The sequence below is a fragment of the Mizuhopecten yessoensis genome, unplaced genomic scaffold (genome assembly GCF_002113885.1).
Source record: "Mizuhopecten yessoensis strain PY_sf001 unplaced genomic scaffold, ASM211388v2 scaffold11047, whole genome shotgun sequence".
Classification (NCBI taxonomy): domain Eukaryota; kingdom Metazoa; phylum Mollusca; class Bivalvia; order Pectinida; family Pectinidae; genus Mizuhopecten; species Mizuhopecten yessoensis.
In genome coordinates this window covers 565,038-591,485 of record NW_018408852.1, presented here as the reverse complement: position 1 = coordinate 591,485, position 26,448 = coordinate 565,038, and the positions used below count along the sequence as shown (strand labels likewise).

The window sequence follows — 26,448 nt, the reverse complement described above, 5'->3', positions numbered from 1 at the left end:
TTTTTTTTAACTGAATGAGAAGAAATGTAAGGCCAAATATCCTCACAAACAACGCTTAAGTGAAATCAGTTTGCAACTAAGCAGTTCGAAAATTTTGCAACACGTCTGGAGAAAGACGTTCCTCGTGACGCTGTAATTCACTAGAGTAAAACGTCCGTTTATTATGTTTGTTTTTGCATAATAACTGCTATACATACCGTAGAAGCACCTTCCTTTTTGTCATCGCCGCTGACAACATGCGCCATTCTCTGCGGCTTCGGCCGCATGCTTGGCCACAAGTCACCGAAATCGGGATACATAGCCTTATTTATGAATCAGTAGTAGGTAAACGTTGCAGAAGTGTATGTATATTGTTCATTGTCAATGCTGCTTAAACAACATGCCTAACATTAAGTCAACACTCGCCTGCATTTTCGTCTTTTCCGCTTCGCGTTGCGAATGATGTCTAGGCCTACACAAAACGAAAGTAAAATGTGCGCATGTCTAAATGTAAGGGAGATCACTCGTGTTTTCCCGCAGTATATGTCTGAAATCATTCCGAAGGTGTTGTTGTTTTTGTGTATATTGAAATAAAAGAGTCCTGTTATATGGTAATACTTCAATAAACGAAAAACACAAATCACACCAACAGACATATAAAATGTAGGCCTATCGGAGCATATTTTCGTTTCTGGCTGAGCTGTAATTAGCGAGAAGGCGATATAAAAATGCAATAGCATATCTTATGATGAAAATAGAACAAAATGATAATACTGCGAAGGTAAAAAAAGCCTTCAGGTTAGAATACCAATATGGAACTAGAGAAGGACAGTGGCTAGTTCTAACATGATTCCCGGTCTCATCTGCCCCGGCCGGTTGATCCCATTTTAGTTAGGCAAGCCTGGTGTGAATCACACGGAGGCGATTTTAGAATTAATTGACAGGATCCGTATCCATTAATAGGTTTGTAATATGAACTTTTTATGTTGATCTCCTACATAATTGTAAGTTATACTCCGCCTTATATTTCGTTAAATTATCAAGTTTACGTAACAAGTGCAAGCGAAATCCTAATTGACTGCCATGTTGGAAACTTCCTCAATCTTTCCGATATAGGTCAGACGTCTAAATATGGGTGTCATGACCAAATATGGAAATTGTAGTAAACATGACCGCATCAGTAGTAATACTATATTTGGCCGTGAAGGCCATATAAGGAAACGGATAACATCACGCGTGATCTAACATGGCCGTCGTTTCTTTTTTTAGAGTTTTTAGTAAGGATTTGTTATTTTAACGATGAACGAATATGCAATATTTTGATAACATTATAATCATATGAAGCGTGAATCAGATATATTATTACTGATTAGCACTTTTGATTATCCTCAGTTAGTTGGAACAGGACCGCTTCATAGCTCTGACCACGCAATATATAATTGTAAACAGGGACGTAAATGTCACCAATTTTAGCCAATCACAGGACAATATTTCCGTGTAAAGGGTTAATCCAGCGACAGTTCCAAGAGTAAATACGAAGTTTTAGAAGGATACTTAGTTCTAACTAAGAATAAGATTATATCCAATGACGTTTGAGTGAACTTGAGTCCGTGGTAATGGATTTTATTTGCAGTTTGTTTAGTATTACTAGAAGGTGACGTTATGTCTCGTTTATGAATATCTGAGCTCATTAACTGAAGTATTTTTACCGGAAGTTGCGTGTAGCATGCATGACCTACATTCAAGTAGCAGTTCCCGATTGAGATAAACAGGGTGCATTTTCAATAAGAATACGACGTTGTGATAAGATCATATGTTCTATAAAGAAAAGTAATGATATTTACAAGCCATTCAAGTGCATTTGAGTCCAAAGTTACGCATAATAAAGACAGTAGGTCCGGTATATGATTCAATTTAGTACCAGTGACTACCGCTAGAGGCCGTCTGTGTGAAATCGACATTTATGAATATCTGAGCTCATTAACTAAAGTAATACCAATAGCTGGCGGCTCACGCCTTAGCTAAAAATATCAATCCAAAATATGTGATGAAACATATTAAAAGAAGGGATCAAATGACTATATGGTCTATACATCAAAATTCATGACTACATTTATAATCTAACCTGAAAACTGAGAGAAAAGAACAAAAATCTTCAGTTTGGATGGAATGAGTATTAAATCAACAGAAAAAATGTTTGGAAAAGATTCCATGTTTGATTCCTTTACAAGATGGCCACCAAAACATTCATTTTACTTCCTAATCAGATTCATAAACAGCTATCAATGAAGTTCAGAGATTGTGCGTTTGTTTATTACTTTGTTTATATATACATATTAAAGTTAGACGCGGTATTAACAGCTGATGACATATACGGATAATTTTTTGCAAGATGCAAGCGTATGAAATGTGTTCGAATGGCAGACTTGGAAAACAGAAGGAGGAAAAAAATGATGCAAGGCTTTGAGTTTGTTTTCAAACTGGTGATTCTAGATTTGTCGTCTTGCTCCAACCATGTGAGCTTGACCATGATGTTTTTTTTGTAATGCTTGCATCATTTTAGCTTCCATAGAATGGTCCTACTGTGTCCAAAATGTAGCCATCAGGTAGAGCTACACTATATGTATGTTCATGATTTAAGATAATTATGTTCTGGTAAGGCATTCTCTGAAGCTTATGGTCAGCATCTGTTTGAATATAAATATATGTACCATCTATTAAGGCAGTCACTTTGTCTCCAAAGGAGGTTTCTGAGAATAAAGTATTGTGTGAAAATATATGTTCCATACTCAAATGGTACGGACCAAGGAACACTGGAACTATAGATATATGTAATGCTTGTACTACAGAATGAAAGGTTTTTGAAATATCAGACAGGGAAATGCCAAAAAGAGTGGAACACTTACCTACCAGAGAGATCAGTTTGCATCATAACCCAAAACAGTAAAAGAGCAGTTTGTGTAGTTTTGGTCTATACTGAAGAAGAAAGAAAAGTGAAAAAGTATGAATGGATTTTGAGAAACGCTTCTTTGACCAACCTGTCCAATCAGGGTCATCCAAGAGACAAAAATTGAGAGTGAAGGCTGATTGATTCGTTGATAAGATGTACGACACTTTTAAAAGATCATCAATTATTTCAGATGACCTACTTCATAATTGAGAACTCAAAGTCTCTCTTTCTTATAGTATAATCTGTGTACAAGGGTTCAGGTCATTGTCAATAAGAAATGAGAATACACGTGATGACGCAGAACACCACAATTTGTGTGTGAAAATTAACTGATGCCTGGCACGTTTTTGCAGAATTAAGGATTTACTTCCCTTCGAATTAAAATTGTTAAAACAAGGACAACATTTTTTTGTGAACAGGCCATAAAACAAGTCCTTGATTGTTAAGAGAAGAACCTTCTAGTATTTTCATCTTCAACACGTTTTGCTTCAGATTCTCCTTTGCGCAGATACCTTATGTAGCACTTCGGACAAATACTAACTTCTTAATTTGAGCAATTTATGCCACTTTTAGTCAGTATATCCAAAAGCAATTTATATTATGGATTGCTTTTTACATTTCGTGTACCTTTACATTTACAAGATTTCGCGAAGATATGAAGGCGACCTTCACCAATACATTTACTCTTCATTTTGAGATGAATATTAACAAATGAGTATGAAATATCCCCTAAAAGCAATGTATGTAAAAACGAAAGTCTAAAATGTATAAGAACAATTCTAAAAAGTGACGAGGATGTTACATTTGATCTTAAAATTGATTGGTAACAAACACTTTATCAATCACTCCAAGTGATGAAGCAAATTTGAATTTGGATTTTTTTGTGACTTAGCATGCACTGGAAGATTTATTGTAGGCTTGCAACGAATTACCAAGTAATGTACCTGCAATCAGGTGCAATGCTTTTTTGTGGACGTCAGGGAGGTGTCTTAGGCCCTCACCTTTTTGGGTACACAGAGTACTTTGTTGTGCGAAATGGATACTTTCCACCACTTTTTTTGGACTGAATTTTTGCATACATGTACATAATTGAAATAACACCACTTCTTCATGTTATGAAAAAGTGTGGTATAAAAGAATAATAAGAATAAAATCCTATATTTTACATTAAAATTTTCACAAAATGTTCGATTAAACTCACATTCTGGATGATAAATATATTATTAAAGCACTACATGTAAGAAAATGTTATTTCCTAAGTATTACGATGCAAACAAATACAATTGTTTTCAGAAAATTACTTTCAGGTTGATATTCCATTTTACGACCCCCATGCTGTAATTAGGTTAATTAATCATCTAAATAATTAGTAGAGTGATTCAAAGAAATAACATCAGATGTATAAAGGATTAAAAAGAGTTAAAACAGCAGCATAAATCTCGTAGCACTTCTGAAACAAAAGTTATGAGGGGGCAGGCTCCTATGTAATCTTAACATAGCTAGAAATAGTCACTTTCATATCACATAACTTGCCCGGAGTGTTCATCAACAATTATCTTTGAAAAGTTTCAGATATCGTGGATCCAGCGCACGAGAACAACAGGGAAGTCACGAGTCGTGAAAACTGCGGCAACCGACGATACAAAGGCAATAGCAGACCTGAAACAAAACGATAGTAAACCATGTTCTTCTGAAAGATTTATATCTCTATAGAACGTGTACACGTATTCAAAATCCCGGAAGCAAGGGTTTCCATGTCGATAATTGTGGCAGCCTTCGATATTTTATTTGACCCTAGACCCCATTGATGTCTAAATACTTAAGTTACAATGTTGTGCAGGTAAAGGCTGTACATTGCCATTAATCATGAGACTGTCATATAGTTTCAGCCGTAGGAGCGATAAACATGTCCGAGTTCAACTGTGTACATGGTGTTTTTGTCATACTCTTTCAATACAAAATTCTTATTTAGGGAAATAAGCGCTTTAAAACGTATGTATGATCTATTTACATTTTCCGACAGGATTACAGTTCGTTCGATATTTTAAAGTCTGTTACCGGTACCCTGCGCATGCTCTTCATCACTTGTTCTTACATTTAGCTTAACAAATGTACGTAATAGTCGATAATAAAACAGCCGTAGAACATTAGAACCATAAACATCCCGCAAAAAGCGTGATGATCCGTGTAATGTGTAATTATATCAGAAACAAAACGGGAACAATACGAAATACAACAAATAAATGTAAGTATATGATAGAGCGAATCTTACCATTTCAGATTACCGACATTTTCAGAAATGTATGGAATGGTTCATTTCCATATTCCTCGAGCACAAAAACAAATAACAAAACATGAATTAGTTTAATACCACTGAAAATATTTATTACATCTCTGGAGTCCGGACCGTTACGTTTACAGCCCTAATAACATTTATAACACACATTTGTTTCCATAACAACGTAACGCTGCATGCAGTAATGAAAGGTTCGTATGAATGAAGCCATAACAATAGAATTTTATTGTTAAAGCATACATTGTTGTATTGTATTACAAGACAATACAGCATGGTAATCTTCATATCTAAACGATACGGATTTATGTTAGATAACAATACAAATTGTACACAGTAAAACCTCGATATAATGCTTCTCGTTTGATTTGCCTTCTCGCTTATAGCTAATATCTTCTTTATGTATCCGGCAAAACTTCATATACATCTGGCCTTACCAACATGGACTCCTGGCCCTAACCGGTCCACTAATAAATGGAATTCTGGCCCTTACCGGTCCACTAAGAAAGATAGCTAATATTGAGTTAATGAAAACTCACATTTCCTTTTAATGATTTATTTTTGATGTATTTCCTCAAGGTTTAGCTCGAAAATTATTAGCCCAAGACATTAGTCTTAATTTTTTCTTGTGGGGTACTATGCCACTTTTAGCAAACTTCCATAGGTGAATTATGTCTCTTGCGTGCTTCATCTATAGACATTCCTGGTTAAATTGTCCAAATCCTTCAGAACGAGCAAGGTTTACTATATTTGATGTCACGAATACAACATTGTATTTAGTTGATATCAATAGTAAAACATTGTCTGAATTTGATATCAATAACAAAACATGGTATACTGTCAATATGATATCAATAATGCAACATGTTATACATATGTCATATTCAAAGCACAACAATTCAGGGTGCTAATATTAACAATACGTCATTGTATATTATGTAACAAAATAACATTGTATAAGTGAAACATGGATTAGGCGACATTGTATCGATATCTGATCTGGCTTGCTTTTCTATGAAGGCATGTATATGTTTACTGTGCGTTTAGACAACAACCATGTCGGAAAACGAACAATGACAAGACATATACCAAACCAACTTTAAAAGACATACCACACGTTTTAAATCAATAATTTAATTCAATGTGTTCAAATGATAATTATAATCAAACTTTACAAGTACAGCGATGTCATTTTAAGTGAAAGCATTGTTGTTGGATGGATAAAGGTTGTATTTATGTATTGTCCGTTGTACAATTAACTTTCATTGGACAAAACTAATCCCTACATATTCCGGGTTAGTTATTACAGAAGAAAATTGACTGTAATTGTATATATACATGGAGTTAATAACGAAATTTAGCAAATATTGACTGTAGAATATTGAAGGATCGATATTTTAGCATACGTACCACCACTCTAAAATGGGGTCGTCCGCTTTATGAAACCGAAACACTTTTTTATACTAAACATACTATTGTAGGTTGTTATTTATGAAAAAAAGGCAATTTTAGTCCTTAGATAAATGATATACATGAATTTCCCAGAGAAATAACACATGCTTCTGACAACACTGAAAAGTGTACATAACATTATACCACTGGAAAATAGTAAACACGTAGATGGCATTACATGTCATAGCACTTAGGATGTTTTTTTGATAATAAAAGCTTGAAGTGTTCAAAAAACTAAAATGACGATCAACAAATACAGATGAATACAAAATACTACTATTTTACAGTACATAGCACTATTATATTGTAAAACTCTCGGTCAACGAATCAACATGCATACAGGTGTTCTCATCCAGTAAAATAAACGTAAGTTAACAGGAAAAAAACGTCTGTAAAGGAATTAATTTAGTCTACAAAAGAGGTAATATTCCATCGTGCGTCCATCACCGACACACACAGCAGAAATCAACATAATATCAGTCGTAACAGTCTGCAATAAAATATATTCCCAAATCAAAACGCTCGACGCTAAAAATACATATCCTGAACTAAAATCAATTTAAACTCAATGATGTATCGAATTTTATTTTGATCTGTTAAGAATAAATATTAACCAATTCATGCTATGCATTTTTTAATACGGTAAACCAAAATATCGTGCTTAAATTGTAATATCGTTTGAAAAGCAATATTGTTATTTTTCAAATTGTTACACTCGTGTTCCTTATGCAAAAATAGCTTACACAAATGGTCTGAATTAAAACTAATATTGTATCAATCAATTATGATGACATATTAGGCTTTATATATATAGATATAGATATATATTAAACATGTATTTGCAAAATTGTATGATTACCATTTCACACGGAAATACGTCAAAACGTAGCATCCGAATGTAGTATACACATTTCAATATTCTATGATCTTTTGATTACCGTGTTTTACACCTTGTGGATCATTTTATTTTAGTAAAATTTCATTACTGTTCAAAATGAATAATAGCATGATAATCAAAAGTCTCAAATAATGATAGTCCCCAATTAATGGAAAATTTTGAATTCATAAAAACCTTAGAAAAATATGTATCATGTCATGCAAAGTCGTTGTCGATTGTGTTATTTGGGTAAAGCACGTTACGTGACCACACTTCTGATTAATGCAGTGTGGACTTTTCCTGAGGTAGATGAACAAGCTTAAACTGATTATTTCCAACTATCAACCAACACAAACAGACTTCCTATTACATTGAGACATACTCATCAAAAACGTCGTTTTTAACTAGAACTGTAAGCCAAAGGCTAACTTATACCCCCGCTCCTATACTAAGGGATAGCATTGCAAAGCAATCCATATTCTCCCACAAGTAATGATTTTTTTATTGACTGAGCTTGTACACTTATTGGAGTATATAGGTCACTGACATACTTACAAACCAAATCTTGTTAGCCTAGATGAACCAGCTTTACTGAACGCCTCCTAGTAGTTAAGGATGAGTTGTCATGACAAAGATTTTTTTTAAAAGTGCCATAACTACTTAAAAAGGGTCAAAATGAAGAAAAGAAAAGATACTTCCCAGATGCACGACATCGGGGGTAATTACCATATCTGTTAACTTTCATTGAAATCGGCCCAGTAGTTTAGGAGGCAGACAAATGTTTTTTTTCAACAAAATGCCATAACTCCTTTTAAAAGAGTCAGAACGAACAAGCTGTATGAATTGGTATCAGTAATTTTCCTTAAGATCCATCAAGTAGTTTAGGAGGAGAACACGGTACTACATTGCATCCATTTCATTGAAATCCATCCCGTAATTTAGGAGGAGTATGTACAGTGTATCTGGTACAGTATTGGTAAAAGTTCAAAACTTGGAAAGTCGAATCCTGACAACAACAAAAAAGAGTTATATATGGTAAACATTATTGCTTCTAGTACTACCATAACAAATTTGAAAGGAATTGAATAAAAATGTAAACAGTTCTTGCGTTTTCATGGTCTAGAGAAGGTTTATGAACCAAGGGCCATAGCTTCGTAAAAAGGGGAGATAACCCAATAAAAAAGAACTTTACCTTTATCTCCAAGCTGCAAGGATTGTTATCAGCGAATTCCATTGAAATCCATACAACAGTTTAGGAGGAGTACACCGTACTACACTACATCCACAGAAGGAAGGACAGACAGCCGGCCGGACAACCTGATTCTAGTATAACCCCCCTAACTTCATTGCGGGGGAGTATAATAAGGAATAGAAATGATGTCAAAATTGATGATTACGTGTTTGTCGGTGCTAAGGAAAGATTCACATTTCAGTTGTTTCCAAACCATTGGAAAATTTTGACGATTTTTTTTTTTTTTTTTTTCAAAACTGTACTGAAATCAAATGCATTTGCCTAGGAGATATTTTCATGCATGCAATGTGACATTTCCAATATTGTTATACCGTTAGAAACATATTGTACAAATGTCATTAAGAATGTGTGTTTTGAAGCGATTTCTGGCATTGTACCAATTTGAAGTGGCGTGCCAATTTGGGTAGCATCTGTCCAACAACAGGACACTGCCCCGTAGTAGCAACGATCATCTCCACAAAAAGAAATGGCAGTTTTTTTCTGGAATCGTATAAATGCAAGAAACTAAATAATAATATCAAGTTTCAAAGATGTAATTATGTTTACTGTGCATTGAAGCTGTGTTAGTTGATCATCTTAGCTTCTAATCAAAAGTGAAACCCAAGAATAAAAAATATTCTTACATGTTAATAAGGAAAACAGGAGACTTAATCTTTTTTAGCTACAAATGAAAAGACAGGAAACGTGTGGCATTTTATGAAACAAGAACAATCTACAAGGCTAATTTATGTAATTGACTACATATATATTGACGCTCAAAAATTAGTTTTGAAGCTGTAATAAGACATGTACCCGAGTCTTTGATGGCATACACCGATAGCTACTTAACCTAGGCTTATTCCACACCAACACAATGCATAAATAATGTTTCATCCAAACTACCCGCATACTACTTGATAAGGATTGATGACGCAGCATCTTCTAAAAAGCCAAAGCATATCAGCTGAAAAACAGGCCTCAGGGGACCTGTATCACCTACTTGTTTATATACTTTCTGAATAAGAAAAGACCTTTAAAATACTTCTGACAATTGAAGATCAGGTCAGCAATAGTGCATTTCATATGACCTTAGCAATAACAACAGCAGTACTTATTCAAAGAGCATCCTCTGTATCAATTTGCCGAAATTTCTAAATTTGACGATAAATCCATCTATATGTTTATGACTTTTCCTTTCTTCCTTCCCCCCCTCCTCTCCCCCACAAAGTTAGGGCCACTTGTTTCCTGTAAAACCTTTAGACCAGAAACATTCATTCCAAACCTTATTGTTAAAAACACTTAAGTTGTTCAGGACAACTAACATTTGAAAGGCTAATAGATGAGAGAAAATGCACCATAGCCTATAGGTTCATTTTCTCTTCTGGCAAATTGAGCAGCATCAAGATAACAAAATCAATAACTGACTTCCCTTGAATTACGTTAAATCTACCAACTTGGTAGGCTGTAACTTGACACTGGCACTGATATAGGTAAATTAGGCTGAAAACGAAAGCTTGAATAGTTCAGAGGTAATTAAAAAACTGTTCCTAACACATAGTAAAAAAAAATGAAGAGAAATACTTTTTGTAACATGATTCTTAAATACTTTTCATCCATACAGCTTGAAAGGAACATCATTAAAAATTATCATTTCAGTATCTATCACATGTGAAACCCCACTCTTACAGTGCTCCGTATAGAGGTGAGAAAAATCCTAATTAAAAATCCGTTTTCTATGCCTATTGGTATTAACCTGAAGATTAATTGTTAAAACTCAAACTGTCTAAACTTTCCTACATCAGAAAACAGAATCCAGCTAATAAAAGCGGAACTTCAAATGAGACTTTTTTTCATGTGATAATTATGTAAAAAGGAAAAGTAGAAATAAACCCTCTTGTAAATTTTAAAAGAAATCTATTTCTCTCGTTCATTGATATTTACAAACAAACAGATTAAAATAAAAATCTTTTTGTTTTCTCGGCTGATTTTCACATTTGAAACAATCTTGAAAATCACATGGAATCAAGTAAAATTGTCATGAGTTGGCAGGACAACTGATTTATAAAAGCATATTGATATATACAATGACCATGTTATAACTATATATGAGACTGTTAACTACAACAGTCATAGATAAAATATATATATATACCCTCTATATTACACTAGTATCGTCACAAATCTGTACAATGTTGTTCATATTTTTTACATCAGCACTGCCCAAACGTATTTCATGATTTCAAAAGGAACATAACTGATTTTGACAATTTTACTTCTTTGTCGAGAATTCATACACAGTCATAATACATATACTAGTCAATATCCCTCTCCGTGTAATCATTCGTACACAGTGCTACGCGCTCAACAGGCAAACACAATCTAATTAAAATCATATCTTCACATCGCTCCCGTTTTCTGATATAACGACACATATCAGAAAACGGGAGCGATGTGAAGATATGATTTTAATTAGATTGCAGGCAATCACATTTCAACATTTACTCAATATACATCATATTTCATTTAACAAAATATTCTCTCACACGAAAGATATGAGCAATTTTCAAGTTGGAAAATAAAAACGGAATTAAATTCTAGATATAACCAAAATTAGAAAACAAATTATAAACAACTTTGAAAAGGAGTTTACTATTTTATCAGTATGCACATTATGTAATATATGTTTAAAAATATTAATAAATCTTAAAACGAAATGATTGAGTGTTACAATGAGGAATAAATTAAACACATCATCATACATGTCACATTAATAAAATATGACAAGAACTATATATTATACAAGCTTTCTGCATCAGGCATATTTTATATACGAATTTTTTTTTTTTCTTTAATTAAGTTTCAGTTGTTTGATCAATTTAAACAGAACGCTGACAATCTTCTACTCATGATATATATGTTTTCAATTTTTTTTCAGTGGATCTTTAATTAACTCTTTCACCCCTGAAGACACATTTGAACTCTTCCAATTCAAAGGTTGGAATAGTTCATTGCGAAATGTCAGGGGTGAATGAGTTAAGGATCTCTGTGCCACTGCACTGTGGGTTTTATCTATATACAGTTACCTCCCCTTAACTTCCTTTTTGATAAAACTTAGCACAGTAGAACCAGGACATTTCGTTGACCAGGTAGAGAGATATAGTATAATAACCTCAAGTCAAGAGTTCTAATCCCTGTCTAACCCTGCTGAAATTTTACACTCATATCCTCCTTGTTGATTATGTTTTGTTTTTATTTTACAAGTGTATCTCTATTATTTCTCGTAAAAGTTCTGCAAGATATGGTTTTCTTTACAGACGAGTTGTACCAAAGCTATAATTATGCCGGACCAGACAGTTTCCAATATTTGGTTTTTGGCAGTGGTACCGGGATCCTTAATTGAACCACAATATGAAAAATATAACCTGGTAAAAAGCTGGGAAACAGTATCATAAAATCGCAAAATCACTAAAATAACTCAACAAAAATTTTGACAAAACTGCTTATAAGAAGCGTAATTGAACAGTTTGCCAGATACTTAATTAATATCAGGTTTTCTTTTGAATTGTACAAATGCACATGCATTTGTTTAATATATACATTTCAACGTATTTTTATGGAATTTTCTGATTCCTTTTTAAAATCACGAGACAGCACTTTTCATCAGCCCTGAATCTGTAAATATTTATCTAGATACACCAATAACATTCTGATGCATCTCTTAATATCAAGTTTGTCATCATTACCAGCCCCAACAGGCAATAACAGATTTCTAACACAAGAAAAAATTACTAAAGTTTTTACAACAAACATAGATGGCTATTTTTGAATAAATTAAAAATTCTAAAGAAATCATAAAAAAAAATCAAAAGCAATAATTAGCACTTGAGAATTTAGTCTGAATTTAGACTAACTGGCACTACCATGTGTAAATAATTGACATTTAAAATCATAATCAGAATATCATAATTAATATAGAGTCAGTCTAATTGTACCTGTCTCTCTGAGAATGTTACTTTTGTAAACAAAACATAGAATGGAAACCTACTGATATTATAAACACATATACACTAAATAATAATATTTTTTATTAACCCATTCACCCCTTAAGGCAAATTTGAACCTTACAAAATCAAAGACTGGGCAAGTCCAGTTAAATATGTAGGGGTGAATGAGTAAAGGAGATATAAACTGAAATGTATTCTCATTAATGAGTCTGAAACAAAATAAAACAATCATGTCCAACTCTTAGAAACCTAGTAACATGTCATTGTAAACCCCAAATGTGACGGGACGTCTGAACACATAACTTTTTTTTTAACTTCTGTTACTATTTCATGAGAAGGACAGACATAACATTTTATCTGTGATCAGTAAATGCCATGTCTCTTGTAGCTTTCACTTAATTTGGATTTTCAATTCTGAAAATGAAATATTCAATCTGTTTCACAGCCTTTACAATCACACATCATTTATAATGCTCACCAAGTCATTGCCCCCACCAAAATAAAATATATTAAAAAATTAACAATAATAATGTTTCAGAAAATAAACTTTGGATTAGCTTTTATTTAGTACTGTAGCCAAAACTTCTATATTCGGTTTTAAAAATAATCATCTTAATGTTTGGGGGACAGCTTGGCGGTTATAGAAAAATGATTCAAGGATTGTGAAAATAAATTGGACATTTCATAAAAGATCTGACAAAATGAAAAATCAAATGCTGGGAGATGGGCTACGTGTCTGAGCTAATGGTATCCGACAGTTGTTACAGCAAAGACTTATTAGCAAAAAAATATATATAACACTGAGCAGAATCACAAACCTTTTCAGGTAAATCAGAGGTAGATGATCTTTGGGCCAGGGTGACTCTGGATTATGCTCCGCTGATTGTTCTATTCTCTTTATTTCCTCAAATTTAACCAAGTTTCTGACACTCTACAAACATGGTAGTAGTACTGAAGTGAATTTAGATTAGAAATAAGATTTAGTAGGACAGATACTGGACGCAGGTAATTACTTGCCTCTATGTCCATATCATATAACAATTTCAATTTACAAATCACTCCCGTTCTACCAAAATCTACCTTAACGATCTCCGAAATGTGCTTAATACATATTACTACAGAATTGCACAGCTACCAGTCTGCAGTAAGTATAAACAGAGTGAAACAAACACAAATTGGATAGCTGATTTTCAGTTCTGAAATTCGATTGACTCCATCCGAACATATTGGCTAACAAGCCACTAACACCCGATCATTATAATCCTGTTATGTGTGAATCGGAAGAATAAACTTAGAATATCCACTTTCCTGTAGAAACTCAAATTGCATTGATATCACTTGATCTGCACAACTGACACGAATTTCCATAGGGAGCATAGTTAGAGCGCAAATTACATGGTGGGAAATATTCTTGTACCATTATTGTGAATTCAAGTCAAATTGTCAGAAATATTTTTGTACTGTCATTGTCAATTTAAGCTTGCTGATATGTGCAAACTCACGCTATGGACTTTTACCCCATAAATCAGTAGCAGGGAGTCATGATTTAATATACAGCTGTACCGTCTTAAGATATTGACACCATGACCATATACAGTAGTAGTAGTAGTAGCATAAACTCACAACTCCCATCCTGTCCCTAATCAGGATATACAAAACCAATTTCAGTAATCAATGGAACAAAAACATAAAATGCTGTGTAAGTAGTATTTAAAGAAAAGATTTGTTATATTGAATGTTTTAATATTATTCAATTATATAGCCTTTGGTTTAGGTCGATACCTGGATTTATCGACCCGAGAAAAGATATATTGACCAAGGATGCTTCGGAAGCGGGACAGTGCATTGTTTGGAGACGCATGCTAATTCTATTTTTAGAAATACCCAGTCCTTCAACGCTCCAAGTCAATATCGTTTTTTTATCGGTAGACACGTGATGCACTCCTGGCCAATCTCTTGTTGGGAATAATATGAAAAAAAATAATAGATATTACTCTACTCGCACATTGCCCTAGCCCATCAGCATTCGGTGTGTAAATGTGTACCCTGAATTCAGATTCATGACCCACTTACAGACAGAAACAATCCTTAAAATCTGTCCACTGTTGACCAATAACACATCCGTTTAGTACATATAGGAAATGGCATGAAAACTTCTAAAGCTTTTTATGAAACCTAAAAGCTGCCAGCAAACATGATTCATTGTTCAGAATAAATGACTTAAAATTGATAATAATGGAAAAATAAATTTTTAATTTCTATGATTTAACTGGTTTTAAATTTCCGTTTTCTGATTGAATCTGATGTAAACAATTTAAGGGTGTTGAAATGTACAATGAATTACAAAGTTGTGAACAAATTTTAAGGAAAATTTCCACAGTGAAAAGTGGGACACCTGCACCTGTGATATAAGACTGAGCAAGTAAACAAATGCATACACAGGAAACAATAAAAAATACACAAAAATAATGTCACAAAACAGATCAACACACAATGCACCAAATACAAATTAATCCTTGAATATCTGAGTATTCCATTTGTCCTTGTTTGAAACCATTTGAGCATGAGAGGATTATCTCCCCTGGAATCACTTCCTCCTTGAGTAAAACTCGCACCATATTTACATGATTATAGAAGATTTTATGATAATCAGATTAAGGTAGATAACTCCAGTTTTATATATTCATGTAGTCTTCAATATAACTACAACCCTGAAACTCCTGCCACACAAGATGAGCCTCTGTTAATAGACATGACCTGTACCACATCAAATATGTCGGAGTCGTATACCTGATCCTCCAGGATCTGGACATGATCTCTGTTCACCTGCTCTCTGAAAGCCTTGTTAGGTCAACATTCATGGATGACCTTGGGAGGTAAAACATTCATGGATGACCTTGGGAGGTAAACATTCATGAACGAACTTGAGAGGTTATTATCCATTGACAGCCTTGAGCAAGTCACATCCATATATGACCTTCAAAGGGGTCAACATCGAGGGATGTCCTTTACAGGTCAACATCCATGGAAGGGATTCCATTAGTTATCATATCACTTGGTATCTCCACTGCTATAAATATCCATGACAGGGAAAGGTGGACTTTGAGGCCATAGTTTGTTGCACTAGGTAACCTTGTGTCAGCAGCTCTCATTCTGTATGTAAATGTCTTTGACAACAGGAGGCATGAGATCATCCTCTATCGGTAACACATTCAGCATCTTGGAATGCTCGAGGCTAATGTTGCGCAGATCAGAGAGAAGTAGAAGATACTTCGCTAAGGCACAGCCCCCTCGATTTCGCTTCTTGGACTCGTACTCATTTAAGGCATCCACGTAGACTTTTTGTATCTGCTCTACCAAGTCTTTGTTCCCTAGCCCTTGTCTATCAGCTGTAAAAATATTTAAAACATTGTAACTTACATGGTTGTCTGGACATACATCAGACCTAATTAAAAATTCTTCCTGAGAAACTGTTATAGCTATCACAACATTCATTCTTCCTCGGAAACTGTAATAGCTATCACAACTTTCATTCTTCCTGAGAACCTGTTATAGCTATCACAACATTCATTCTTCATGAGAAACTGTAATAGCTACCACAACGTTCATTCTTCCTGGGAAACTGTAATAGCTATCACAACGTTCACAACATCCATTCTTCCTGAGAAACTGGAATAGCTATCACAACATTCATTCTTCATGAGAAACTTTTATAGTTATCACAACATTCATTCTTCATGAGAAACTTTTATAGTTATCACAACATTCATTCTTCCCGAGAAACTGTTATAGCTACCACAATCTTCATTCTTCCTGAGAAACTGGAATAGCTATCACAATATTCATTCTTCATGAGATACTGTTATAGCTATCACAATATTCATTCTTCATGAGAAACTTTTATAGTTATCACAACATTCATTCTTCCTGAGGAACTGTAATAGCTATCACAACTTTCATTCTTCCTGAGAACCTGTTATAGCTATCACAACATTCATTCTTCTTGAGAAACTGTTATAGCTACCACAATCTTCATTCTTCCTGAGAAACTGTTGTAGCTACCACAATATTCATTCCTCCTGAGAAACTGTAATAGCTCTCACAACAGTCAGTCTTCCTGAGAAACTGTAATAGCTATCCCAACATTCATTCTTCCTGAGAGACTGTAATAGCTATCACAACATTAATTCTTCCTGAGAAACTGTTGTAGCTACCACAATATTCATTCCTCCTGAGAAACTGTAATAGCTCTCACAACAGTCAGTCTTCCTGAGAAACTGCAATAGCTATCACAACATTCATTCTTCCTGAGAAACTGTAATAGCTACCACAACGTTCATTCTTCCTGAGAAACTGTAATAGCTATCACAACGTTCACAACATTCATTCTTCCTGAGAAACTGTAATAGCTATCACAACATTCATTCTGCCTGAGAAACTGTAATAGCTATCACAATATTCATTATTCCTGAGAAACTGTAATAGCTATCACAACATTAATTCTTCCTGAGAAACTGTAATAGCTATCACAACGTTCACAACATTCATTCTTCCTGAGAAACTGTAATACCTATCACAACATTCATTCTTCCTGAGAAACTGTAATAGCTACCACAACGTTAATTCTTCCTGAGAAACTGTAATAGCTATCACAATATTCATTATTCCTGAGAAACTGTAATAGCTATCACAACATTCGTTCTTCCTGAGAAACTGTAATAGCTATCACAACATTCGTTCTTCCTGAGAAACTGTAATAGCTATCACAACATTCGTTCTTCCTGAGAAACTGTAATAGCTATCACAACGTTCACAACATTCATTCTTCCTGAGAAACTGTAATAGCCATCACAACATTCATTCTTCCTGAGAAACTGTAATAGCTACCACAACGTTCATTCTTCCTGAGGAACTGTAATAGCTATCACAACGTTCACAACATTCATTCTTCCTGAGAAACTGTAATAGCTACCACAACGTTCATTCTTCCTGAGGAACTGTAATAGCTATCACAACGTTCACAACATTCATTCTTCCTGAGAAACTGTAATACCTATCACAACATTCATTCTTCCTGAGAAACTGTGATAGCTATCACAACATTCATTCTTCCTGAGAAACTGTAATAGCTACCACAACGTTCATTCTTCCTGAGGAACTGTAATAGCTATCACAACGTTCACAACATTCATTCTTCCTGAGAAACTGTAATAGCTACCACAACGTTCATTCTTCCTGAGGAACTGTAATAGCTATCACAACATTCATTCTTCCTTAGAAACTGTAATAGCTATCACAACATTCATTCTGCCTGAGAAACTGTAATAGCTATCACAATATTCATTCTTCCTGAGAAACTGTCATAGCTATCACAATATTCATTCTTCATGAGAAACTGTTATAGCTATCACAATATTCATTCTTCATGAGAAACTGTAATAGCTATCACAACATTCATTCTTCCTTAGAAACTGTAATAGCTATCACAACATTCATTCTGCCTGAGAAACTGTAATAGCTATCACAATATTCATTATTCCTGAGAAACTGTAATAGCTATCACAACATTCGTTCTTCCTGAGAAACTGTAATAGCTATCACAACATTAATTCTTCCTGAGAAACTGTAATAGCTATCACAATATTCATTCTTCCTGAGAAACTGTCATAGCTATCACAATATTCATTCTTCATGAGAAACTGTTATAGCTATCACAACATTCATTCTTCATGAGGAACTGTTATAGCTATCACAATATTCATTCTTCATGAGAAACTGTTATAGCTATCACAATATTCATTCTTCCTGAGAAACTGTCATAGCTATCACAATATTCATTCTTCATGAGAAACTGTTATATCTATCACAACATTCATTCTTCCTGAGAAACTGTAATAGCTACCACAACGTTAATTCTTCCTGAGAAACTGTAATAGCTATCACAACATTCGTTCTTCCTGAGAAACTGTAATAGCTATCACAACATTCATTCTTCCCGAGACAAAAATTGTTTACCATTGACTAATGCAATAAATGCAATCCATATATAGGTGTGAAATAGATAATCCAGAGGGCTGGACCTTTGACATTCTTTGTATCAGGTAAACATCCGTTGGTGGTATTTTATATATTATATTAAGATAAAATGACAAAACCCTTTTGCTGTGTTTAGGACTTTTTATCACATTCTGTAGAAGTGTACATTGTATGTGGTGAAACCAAATGTACCTAACGACCTTCTCTCTACGCTTCACACATATTGATTCAGTTAATTAAAACTTCTCTTCACCATAATCAAAACTTTCTACACATAATTACTTTTGTAATCTTCACAATATGTATCTCTATGAATGTTAGGAGTTTGTAAAATTATATCAAAAAACAATTCAGAATTCATCAAATATACTTAATTTAACTTGAAACATATGTTACACTATCTGTGTAGCTGTTCATACAATGACATCAATACTTTGATTGAAATCGAAGTGATATTAACTATGAAACTCTGCACTATATATCCTTCTGTTAATATTCTCCATTATACTCTCTGTATACTACTCTTACCTCAGCCTAGTTACTTACTTGAGAAAATACATATGGCTGTGAAAAGGGCATATTCCGCATTGTCCGTCTGTATGTCCGCCATATCTTTACAAAGTTTGAACACCAGGTCAACATAGGCCTCGGGCTGACCCACGGCCAGACTGTTCTCCCGCGTCAGAGGCGTCCCATTGGCCAGCACAATGGCCTTCGACACGGGGTCGTAACATCGACTGGCTCGTATTGCCATCACCTCACTGGATGCTGCCTGTAACCATGACAATATAACCCTCACATTCTTCTTTATAAATATAAACAATTTAAAAAAAAAACCACTCCAAAAAGCAAGAGGCACAGAGGGCCTGATTCACCCACCTAAATATTTATGCAATAAGGGAAAACTGTTTTCATTAGAGGTAATAATGCAAATATTCCTCAACTGGGCCTTGCATCCAAAACGACATCCCTGCATTAAATAATGCCCAGGTCCCATCGGCCAAGGGTGATTGTTGGTTACCTTTTTTGAGATTCATGCATATGTAGTATGGTGATAGGGTAGGGATCTCAATTATTTCCATACTTTATTGTCTATGGGATTAAGTCCTCTGGGTTGGGCCAGACCTTAGGGCTAATCCTATGAGAGTATGTATTTTTCACAAAGGAATATGTTTCTTACAACGGAGTATGCTTATTTTACAAAGAAATTATTTACATTTTCAGATAAAGTCAAGATCTAACAAAGCAGTGATTGAGCATCTCTTTTAAGAAACACAAATATTTCATTCTGAAATAATTGCTACAAATGAAGATATAGTTCTTTGACTAGAGCTTTGTTGTCATAATGAAGTGGATATTTAAGTATGGAAATATCTTCTGTGTTAAAGCAAAGAATAGTTTCATTACAACATGGGTTTACCTTCAGTAGAACAATCTGGTCTTCTTTCTCTAGACGAGTAAAACCAGGTAAATTTTTCGCGAACTCCACGATGAGATGTGTGATGAGAACAGTCATCTTTGCCAGGCTGCCGAGAACATGTTCCTCCGACTCCTCTTTAGAGTTTGGGTCAATATCCTGCAACAATGAAACATTACGGTCAATGACAGGGCTGTTATCACATAAACTCCTGTTCCCCTACTGATATCTTCTCTTCTGGCCCAAATGGGACCAATATTTTCACTCTTTGTCACCTCTGATTGGGGAATCAAACCCTGACCACCTTGGTGTAAGGTGAGCGTGTTATCCACTGCTCCACCCTAACAACCATGATTTAACTCATTGACACCCCTGAAATTTCATAATGAACTATTCCAACCTTTGAATTGGAGGAGTTCAAATGCATCTTCTGGGGTGAATGAGTTACAGATGTGAATGAGTTACAGATGTACCTGTATTGGCTCCATTTTTCTGACAAACTGGGGATCAATCCTTCCTATACATAAAAACAAGAGGGGCGGAACAATATACGCCCATTGAATGCCATATAGTGTTATACACTTTCTTACATTGAAATAAGATCTCCCTGCATCATTCTAAGAGTGGTTAAATGACATGCTATAAAAATGTAGGAGAAAATCTCCGGGCAAAAAATCAAATACTGAAATGAACACAGAGCTATAACTTTTGCAAAAAGCATCGAATCAAAATTCTTTTAAGGGAGACACAATTTCATATCATGATTATAATGTATACCAAGTTTTAAATAGATCGGTCGAAAAATGTAGGAGGAGATTGCCGGACAAAAATCAAATACTGAAATAAACAAAGGGCAATAACTTTTGCAACAATTGATGAATCAACATTCTTTTAGAGGCGACACAACTTCATATCATGATGATAATGTATACCAAGTTTCAAAGAGATTGGTCGAAAAATGTAGGAGGAGATTGCCGGACAAACAAAAGTTTACGTCGGACGGATGGACAACCCCATACCATAATACTTCCGTCAAATTTGACGGGCGTATAACAATCTCCAAGCTAGCCCACAGATTCATACAATAAGCCAGTGAAAATCTCTGCTGTATTAGAAGCTTGTAAAGAAAGAGACAATGTTTGTTAACTCATTAACCCCTGAAATTTGTATGATGAACTATTCCAGCCTTTGATTTGGAAGAGTTCAAAAGTGTCGATCTTCTGGGGTGAATGAGTTAAACAGGAAAAAATAAACCGAAATATAAAGTAAAACCAAAGTTATTTAAGCAGAAAAAATTAAGGTCACAGAGATCTACATTTGATATGTAATTGGTGTTCTTTGGCACCAAGTATGTGCACATTTTGTGCGTGATACCAGTATGCTTCTAGCATTTTAAATGAAGCTTAATAAAGTCTTACCAGGATTTCTGACAGATACACAGATAGTAAAACACTTGATGCCCCCGCTCCACTCTGCCACGGGGGCATATCAGTTTGACAGGCCTTTCACTAAGGTATGCTGTGAACTGTTGCTGTATGAAGCTTTTATTTTGTCTTAGCATATTCATATGCATATTCAAAATTAAATAGTTAAGGTAAATAAATATTAGGATACTTACAACATGTCTTTATCAGAGGATAAATACAAAATGTCAATTCCTGTTTGTATCAAATATTTTTTACAATTTTTTAAGTAAAATTATTTGTGTATTCTCAAGAACACCCATTTCACATGTTCTATTTTCAGTTATTCATTTCCGCATCTAAAACTCAATTTGAAATTCTAATTTCTCAGGCAATGTCAAAAAAACATGCTTTGCGGTTTAACAGACAAGGAATCCTTCGAACGTCTTTTCCCTGTATTAGTCTCCGCCTCCGGGGAGTACCGTATTTGTTAAAATTCAACAGCATTGTAATGAGTAACAAATAGGCTGCGGAAATTCTGTGTCAATGTGACAGAACAATCAATAATGGAACAACACCATCGTTATCATCCTCCGCATCCCACTAATGAAGAGAAAACCACCCACCTGGGTAAATTGGAATCAAATCTGTTTTGCTGCAGAAATTAAGACATTAGTACTGCACTGAAACAATAAGGAAGGCGGTGCAAATGACAACTGATAGCATTTTTGAGAAGATATTCTCAAATAAAACCTGGTAAAAGACACGTACTACTCAACTCAGCTGTCATAAACACATGTCATAGAGGCGTAGAAAAAATATTAATATGTGAACAAGGTTCTACAAGAATATCCAACATAGCAAAAGCCACTACCAGATCACTGACAATGTTTCATGATATTTAAAACAGTTTTCAAGTTTTTGTCTGGAAATTACAAACGTTGGTAATTGTGCAACATGTTTCCATGGCAACAATTTTTTTTTTTTTTTTTTTAGATTGGAATGTGAACAAAATTTCCTCAAGATAACATTGAAATTAAATGGCATTTGTGTACAAATACTGACAACTAGACCTGTATGCCAATTAAAGGCTATAACTCACTCTGCCATAAAAATTGCAGAAATGAATTCCATTGAAATATAGTTATACTGAAAATCAGATGAAAACAGAGGAGGGTTTCTGGAAAATGCTTTCATAAAGTTGAATAAAAGGGGTATTTAATAAACTCCCATAAAAATAATTAAATTAAGTAAGCAAAGGTGTACAAATTCAGCATGATGACCATACTAGAGGAGTAGGGATGAAACTTTGGATGAAAGCTGGAAGAGGAATTGTCCAGATAAGATTCCGTCTACGGAAATAAAAATTGAATCCAATAATGACTACCAAAACCACCTCCCCTTGCAGGGGGTATAATGTTATAGACAGTGCTTCGTTTTAATATCCCCTAATGATACATTATCAGGCGATGATGTAATGTGACATTATATCAGGACGCAACAACTTGACATTTCAGCTTCAATCAAATTGTTCACTTTCTTTAATACCAGAATAGCTAAATGTTTCAGCCTGAGGTAAACATGTATCGTACACAGCCAAATTGATGATGAATATAATATGGTTTACATGTAATGAAGTAAACAGGACTACAGTCTGTATTAACCCTTTCACCCCTATGCAACGTTAGTAGACTCTACCATGCATTGATCTGGATAAGTCCATAATGGTCTACAGTGGTGAAAGGGTTATGACTGTACCATATACATATTTGATGATAAATTTAGTAATTTTTACAAGTAATAAAACAAACAGGGCAACAGTCTGTACCTATAGACTTATGTATCGGACATTTAGTGTATAGCCTTCACAGACAAAAAATACCATTGAATAAGACAAGACTATAGTCCTTAATGGTGGCTTGTGTTATAACCTTTGTATTAGACAGTCCTCTTGGACTGAGCATATCTTTAGATCGGACCCATCCTCGATATCCAGGGGTAAAGCTCATTTACGCTCTCTGCACCCCTGGAATATGTCATAGCAAAATTGAAGGCTCAGTGTGCACCACCTTGTGGAATGAGACAAGAATACTAGTTTGATCCTTTGATGTACATCAAAAGAATCTTGGGGTCGGTTGTGTAACAGTAAAAATCGTCAGACTTTGAAGTCGGATGTCGCCCCTTTGTAATCTTCAAAGGACAGGTATCAGTCCACCTATTGGTCATTTTTTTTTTTTTACCTGAGACCAATCAAACAGCTATCTTTGTGCCTTCAATTTTGCTTTGACTTATTCCAGGGGTGCAGAGAGCGTATGTGAGCGCAACACCTGGATATCGAGGATGGATCGGACATGAATACAGTCCTCATGGACTTGTGTGCCTTCGTTATTATCGACAATGGACAATATTAACGTGTACGGTGCTAATGGACTAAATTTACCATTGAGTCTTGTTAGTTCTAGAAGGGGATCTTCATAATTTCCCTCAAACAAGAGGCCCAATGGGCCTGCATTGCTCACCTGGTATAAATCTCACACTTGCAACCTTAAAAGTGATCTAAAATAATAAAGCTACAGGCAAAATATCAGTATTTATGATTAAAGTCATTCAAAAGAACCTGTTAAAAGATTTTAAAACATTTCACCCCTGTTACTTTGAAAGTCGAACAAAGTCATTATGTTGAACAAATTGTATAGCCTTTTATCTCAGTATGCAGCTTGCAAAGTATCAACATCCTGGGACCCATGGTTATTCAGAAGAGGTCGTTTAAAGATTTTAAATAGATTTGACCCCTGTGACCTTGAATATAAGTAAGTCATTCACTTTAACAAACATAGTAGTCCTTGATCTGACTAAATATCAACATCCTGAGCCTTTTGGTTATTCAGAACAAGTTGTTTAAATATTTTGAACATATTTGCTCCTTGTGACCTTGAATATGATTCAAGGTCATACATTTAAACAAACTTTGTAGCCCTTTACCCCGCATGCTACACGCCAAATATCATCACCCTGTGCATTTTGGTTATTCAGAAGTTGTTTAATGTTTTTAACATATTTGACCCTGTGACCTTGAATATAAGTGAAGGTCATTCATTCGAACAAACTTGATAGCCCTTTACCCCAGCATGCTACTGGCCAAATATCATCACCCTGTGCATTTTGGTTATTCAGAAGAAGTTGTTTAAATCTTCTAACATATTTGACCCCTGTGACCTTGAATATGGGTGAAGGTCATTCATTTGAACAAACTTTGTAGCCCTTCATTTCAGCATGCTACGGGCCAAATATCATCACCCTGGGCATTTTGGTTATTCAAAAGAAGTTGTTTAAAGATTTTTTTTTAAGACAATTGACCCCTGTGACCTTGAATATAATTGAACGTCATTCATTTGAACTAACTTGGTAGCCCTTTACCCAAGCATGCTACTTGCCAAATATCATCTCCCTGGGAAGTTTGGATATCGAGAAGAAGATGTTTAAAGTTTATAACATATTTGAATCCTGTGACCTTGAAAATGGGTGAAGGTCATTAATTTTAACAAACTTTGTAGCCCTTCATCCCAGTTTGCTTCTGGCCAAATATCGACACCCTAGGCCTTTCGGTTATTAAGAAGAAGTTGTTTAAAGTAAAATATTGACGCCAGACGGACGGACGGATGATGGACGGACGACGCGCCATGGCATAAGCTCATTTGGCACTTGATGCCAGGCGAGCTAAAAACAGGGGGGAGGACACATTCAGGAGAAGGAGCACAAATTATGGTAAATATGGTATCTTAAATTCACTGTAGTTATCCAATTCATAGCATTAAATACTTTCTTCTCATAAAACTGATAAATTATTTAATTTTTGATGATGGCATATGTCTCTACCAATTCCTGTCAGTGAAGTTCACATCGTAACAGCCAGAAGATTAGGTTGTTTATCAAAGAAAGCAGAATCTCTTAACATTCTGCTACTATGTATTACAATGAATAGTTCATTTTCTGAATTCCTGTCTGCACTTTGCATTTAGAATTCCTTATAGTGAACATTTGTTACATGCTGATCTAGACAAATTGTTATTCTATCTGATCTTCAGAAAAACAAAAAATTGTGCTGAGATATTGCTGTTATACATACACAGGAAATATCTGTGGGAAAGCAAATCAATACGGGGGATTAGATGCTCACACTGACAATAAATGTTCATATCTCATGTTTTATGCATGTTATATATAACTGCATAAAACTTATCGATTGTTTGAGACAAATCTTAATTATTTGAAACTATAGTTAAAATGTCGAGCCACTTTGATTTGCGACGTCTCTTCCGTTTGTCTGGTACTTGTCGGGGAATGTCATGTCATTGTAACAAGACGGCAGTCCTGTATATATATCTATACGGCAAGATACTGTAAAAATGGAAATTTTCACGGTGTTTAACTGTTCGCGTTATCTGCATCGAGTAAATAATCATGAAAATATCCACACACTGATATCCTGTTATAGGTTATGTAGATTATAGAAAGGTTGAATATTTAGATTTCAGAGTTATTACCAGCTGCATGAACATTTGAAGGGTCACAACACGAAAATTTCCACAGACGAAAAAATTCCACTTTACAGCATAAGTGATCATCCATCATCCTATTCCATCTTTGCGTATTGCAGAGTTATCTTCTCTTGTGAGCAGGTATTGATTGTTACGTCTTTTGCTTGTGTGAGAAAATTACGTCGTTTTCTCAAAAATTGATTACGTTACTCTCACAAACAAATGACGTAACAATCAATAACTGTTCACAAGAGCAGATAACTCTGCA

General features: G+C 34.7%; 1 protein-coding gene and 1 long non-coding RNA gene across 4 annotated transcripts in view; both read right to left on the bottom strand.

The window, feature by feature from the left end:
* Positions 1 to 5,577: 5,577 nt before the first annotated feature.
* On the bottom strand, positions 5,578 to 14,699 carry LOC110465004. The gene is made up of 2 exons (XR_002464567.1): positions 12,041 to 14,699; positions 5,578 to 11,973 (listed from the first exon to the last, which is right to left on the bottom strand). It is a non-coding gene; the product is annotated as an uncharacterized LOC110465004 (long non-coding RNA).
* Positions 14,700 to 14,705: 6 nt separating this feature from the next.
* Positions 14,706 to 26,448, bottom strand: part of LOC110465002 (ecdysone receptor-like) — a 188,983-nt gene continuing 177,240 nt past the window's right edge. For all 3 annotated transcript variants that reach the window (XM_021520545.1, XM_021520546.1, XM_021520547.1), the window contains 3 exons: positions 20,243 to 20,398; positions 19,369 to 19,594; positions 14,706 to 16,175 (listed from right to left, as the gene is read on the bottom strand). In XM_021520545.1, coding sequence (XP_021376220.1) covers positions 15,925 to 16,175; positions 19,369 to 19,594; positions 20,243 to 20,398 — 633 coding nt within the window. In that variant the 3' untranslated portion in view covers positions 14,706 to 15,924. The remainder of the gene's footprint in view (positions 16,176 to 19,368; positions 19,595 to 20,242; positions 20,399 to 26,448) is intronic.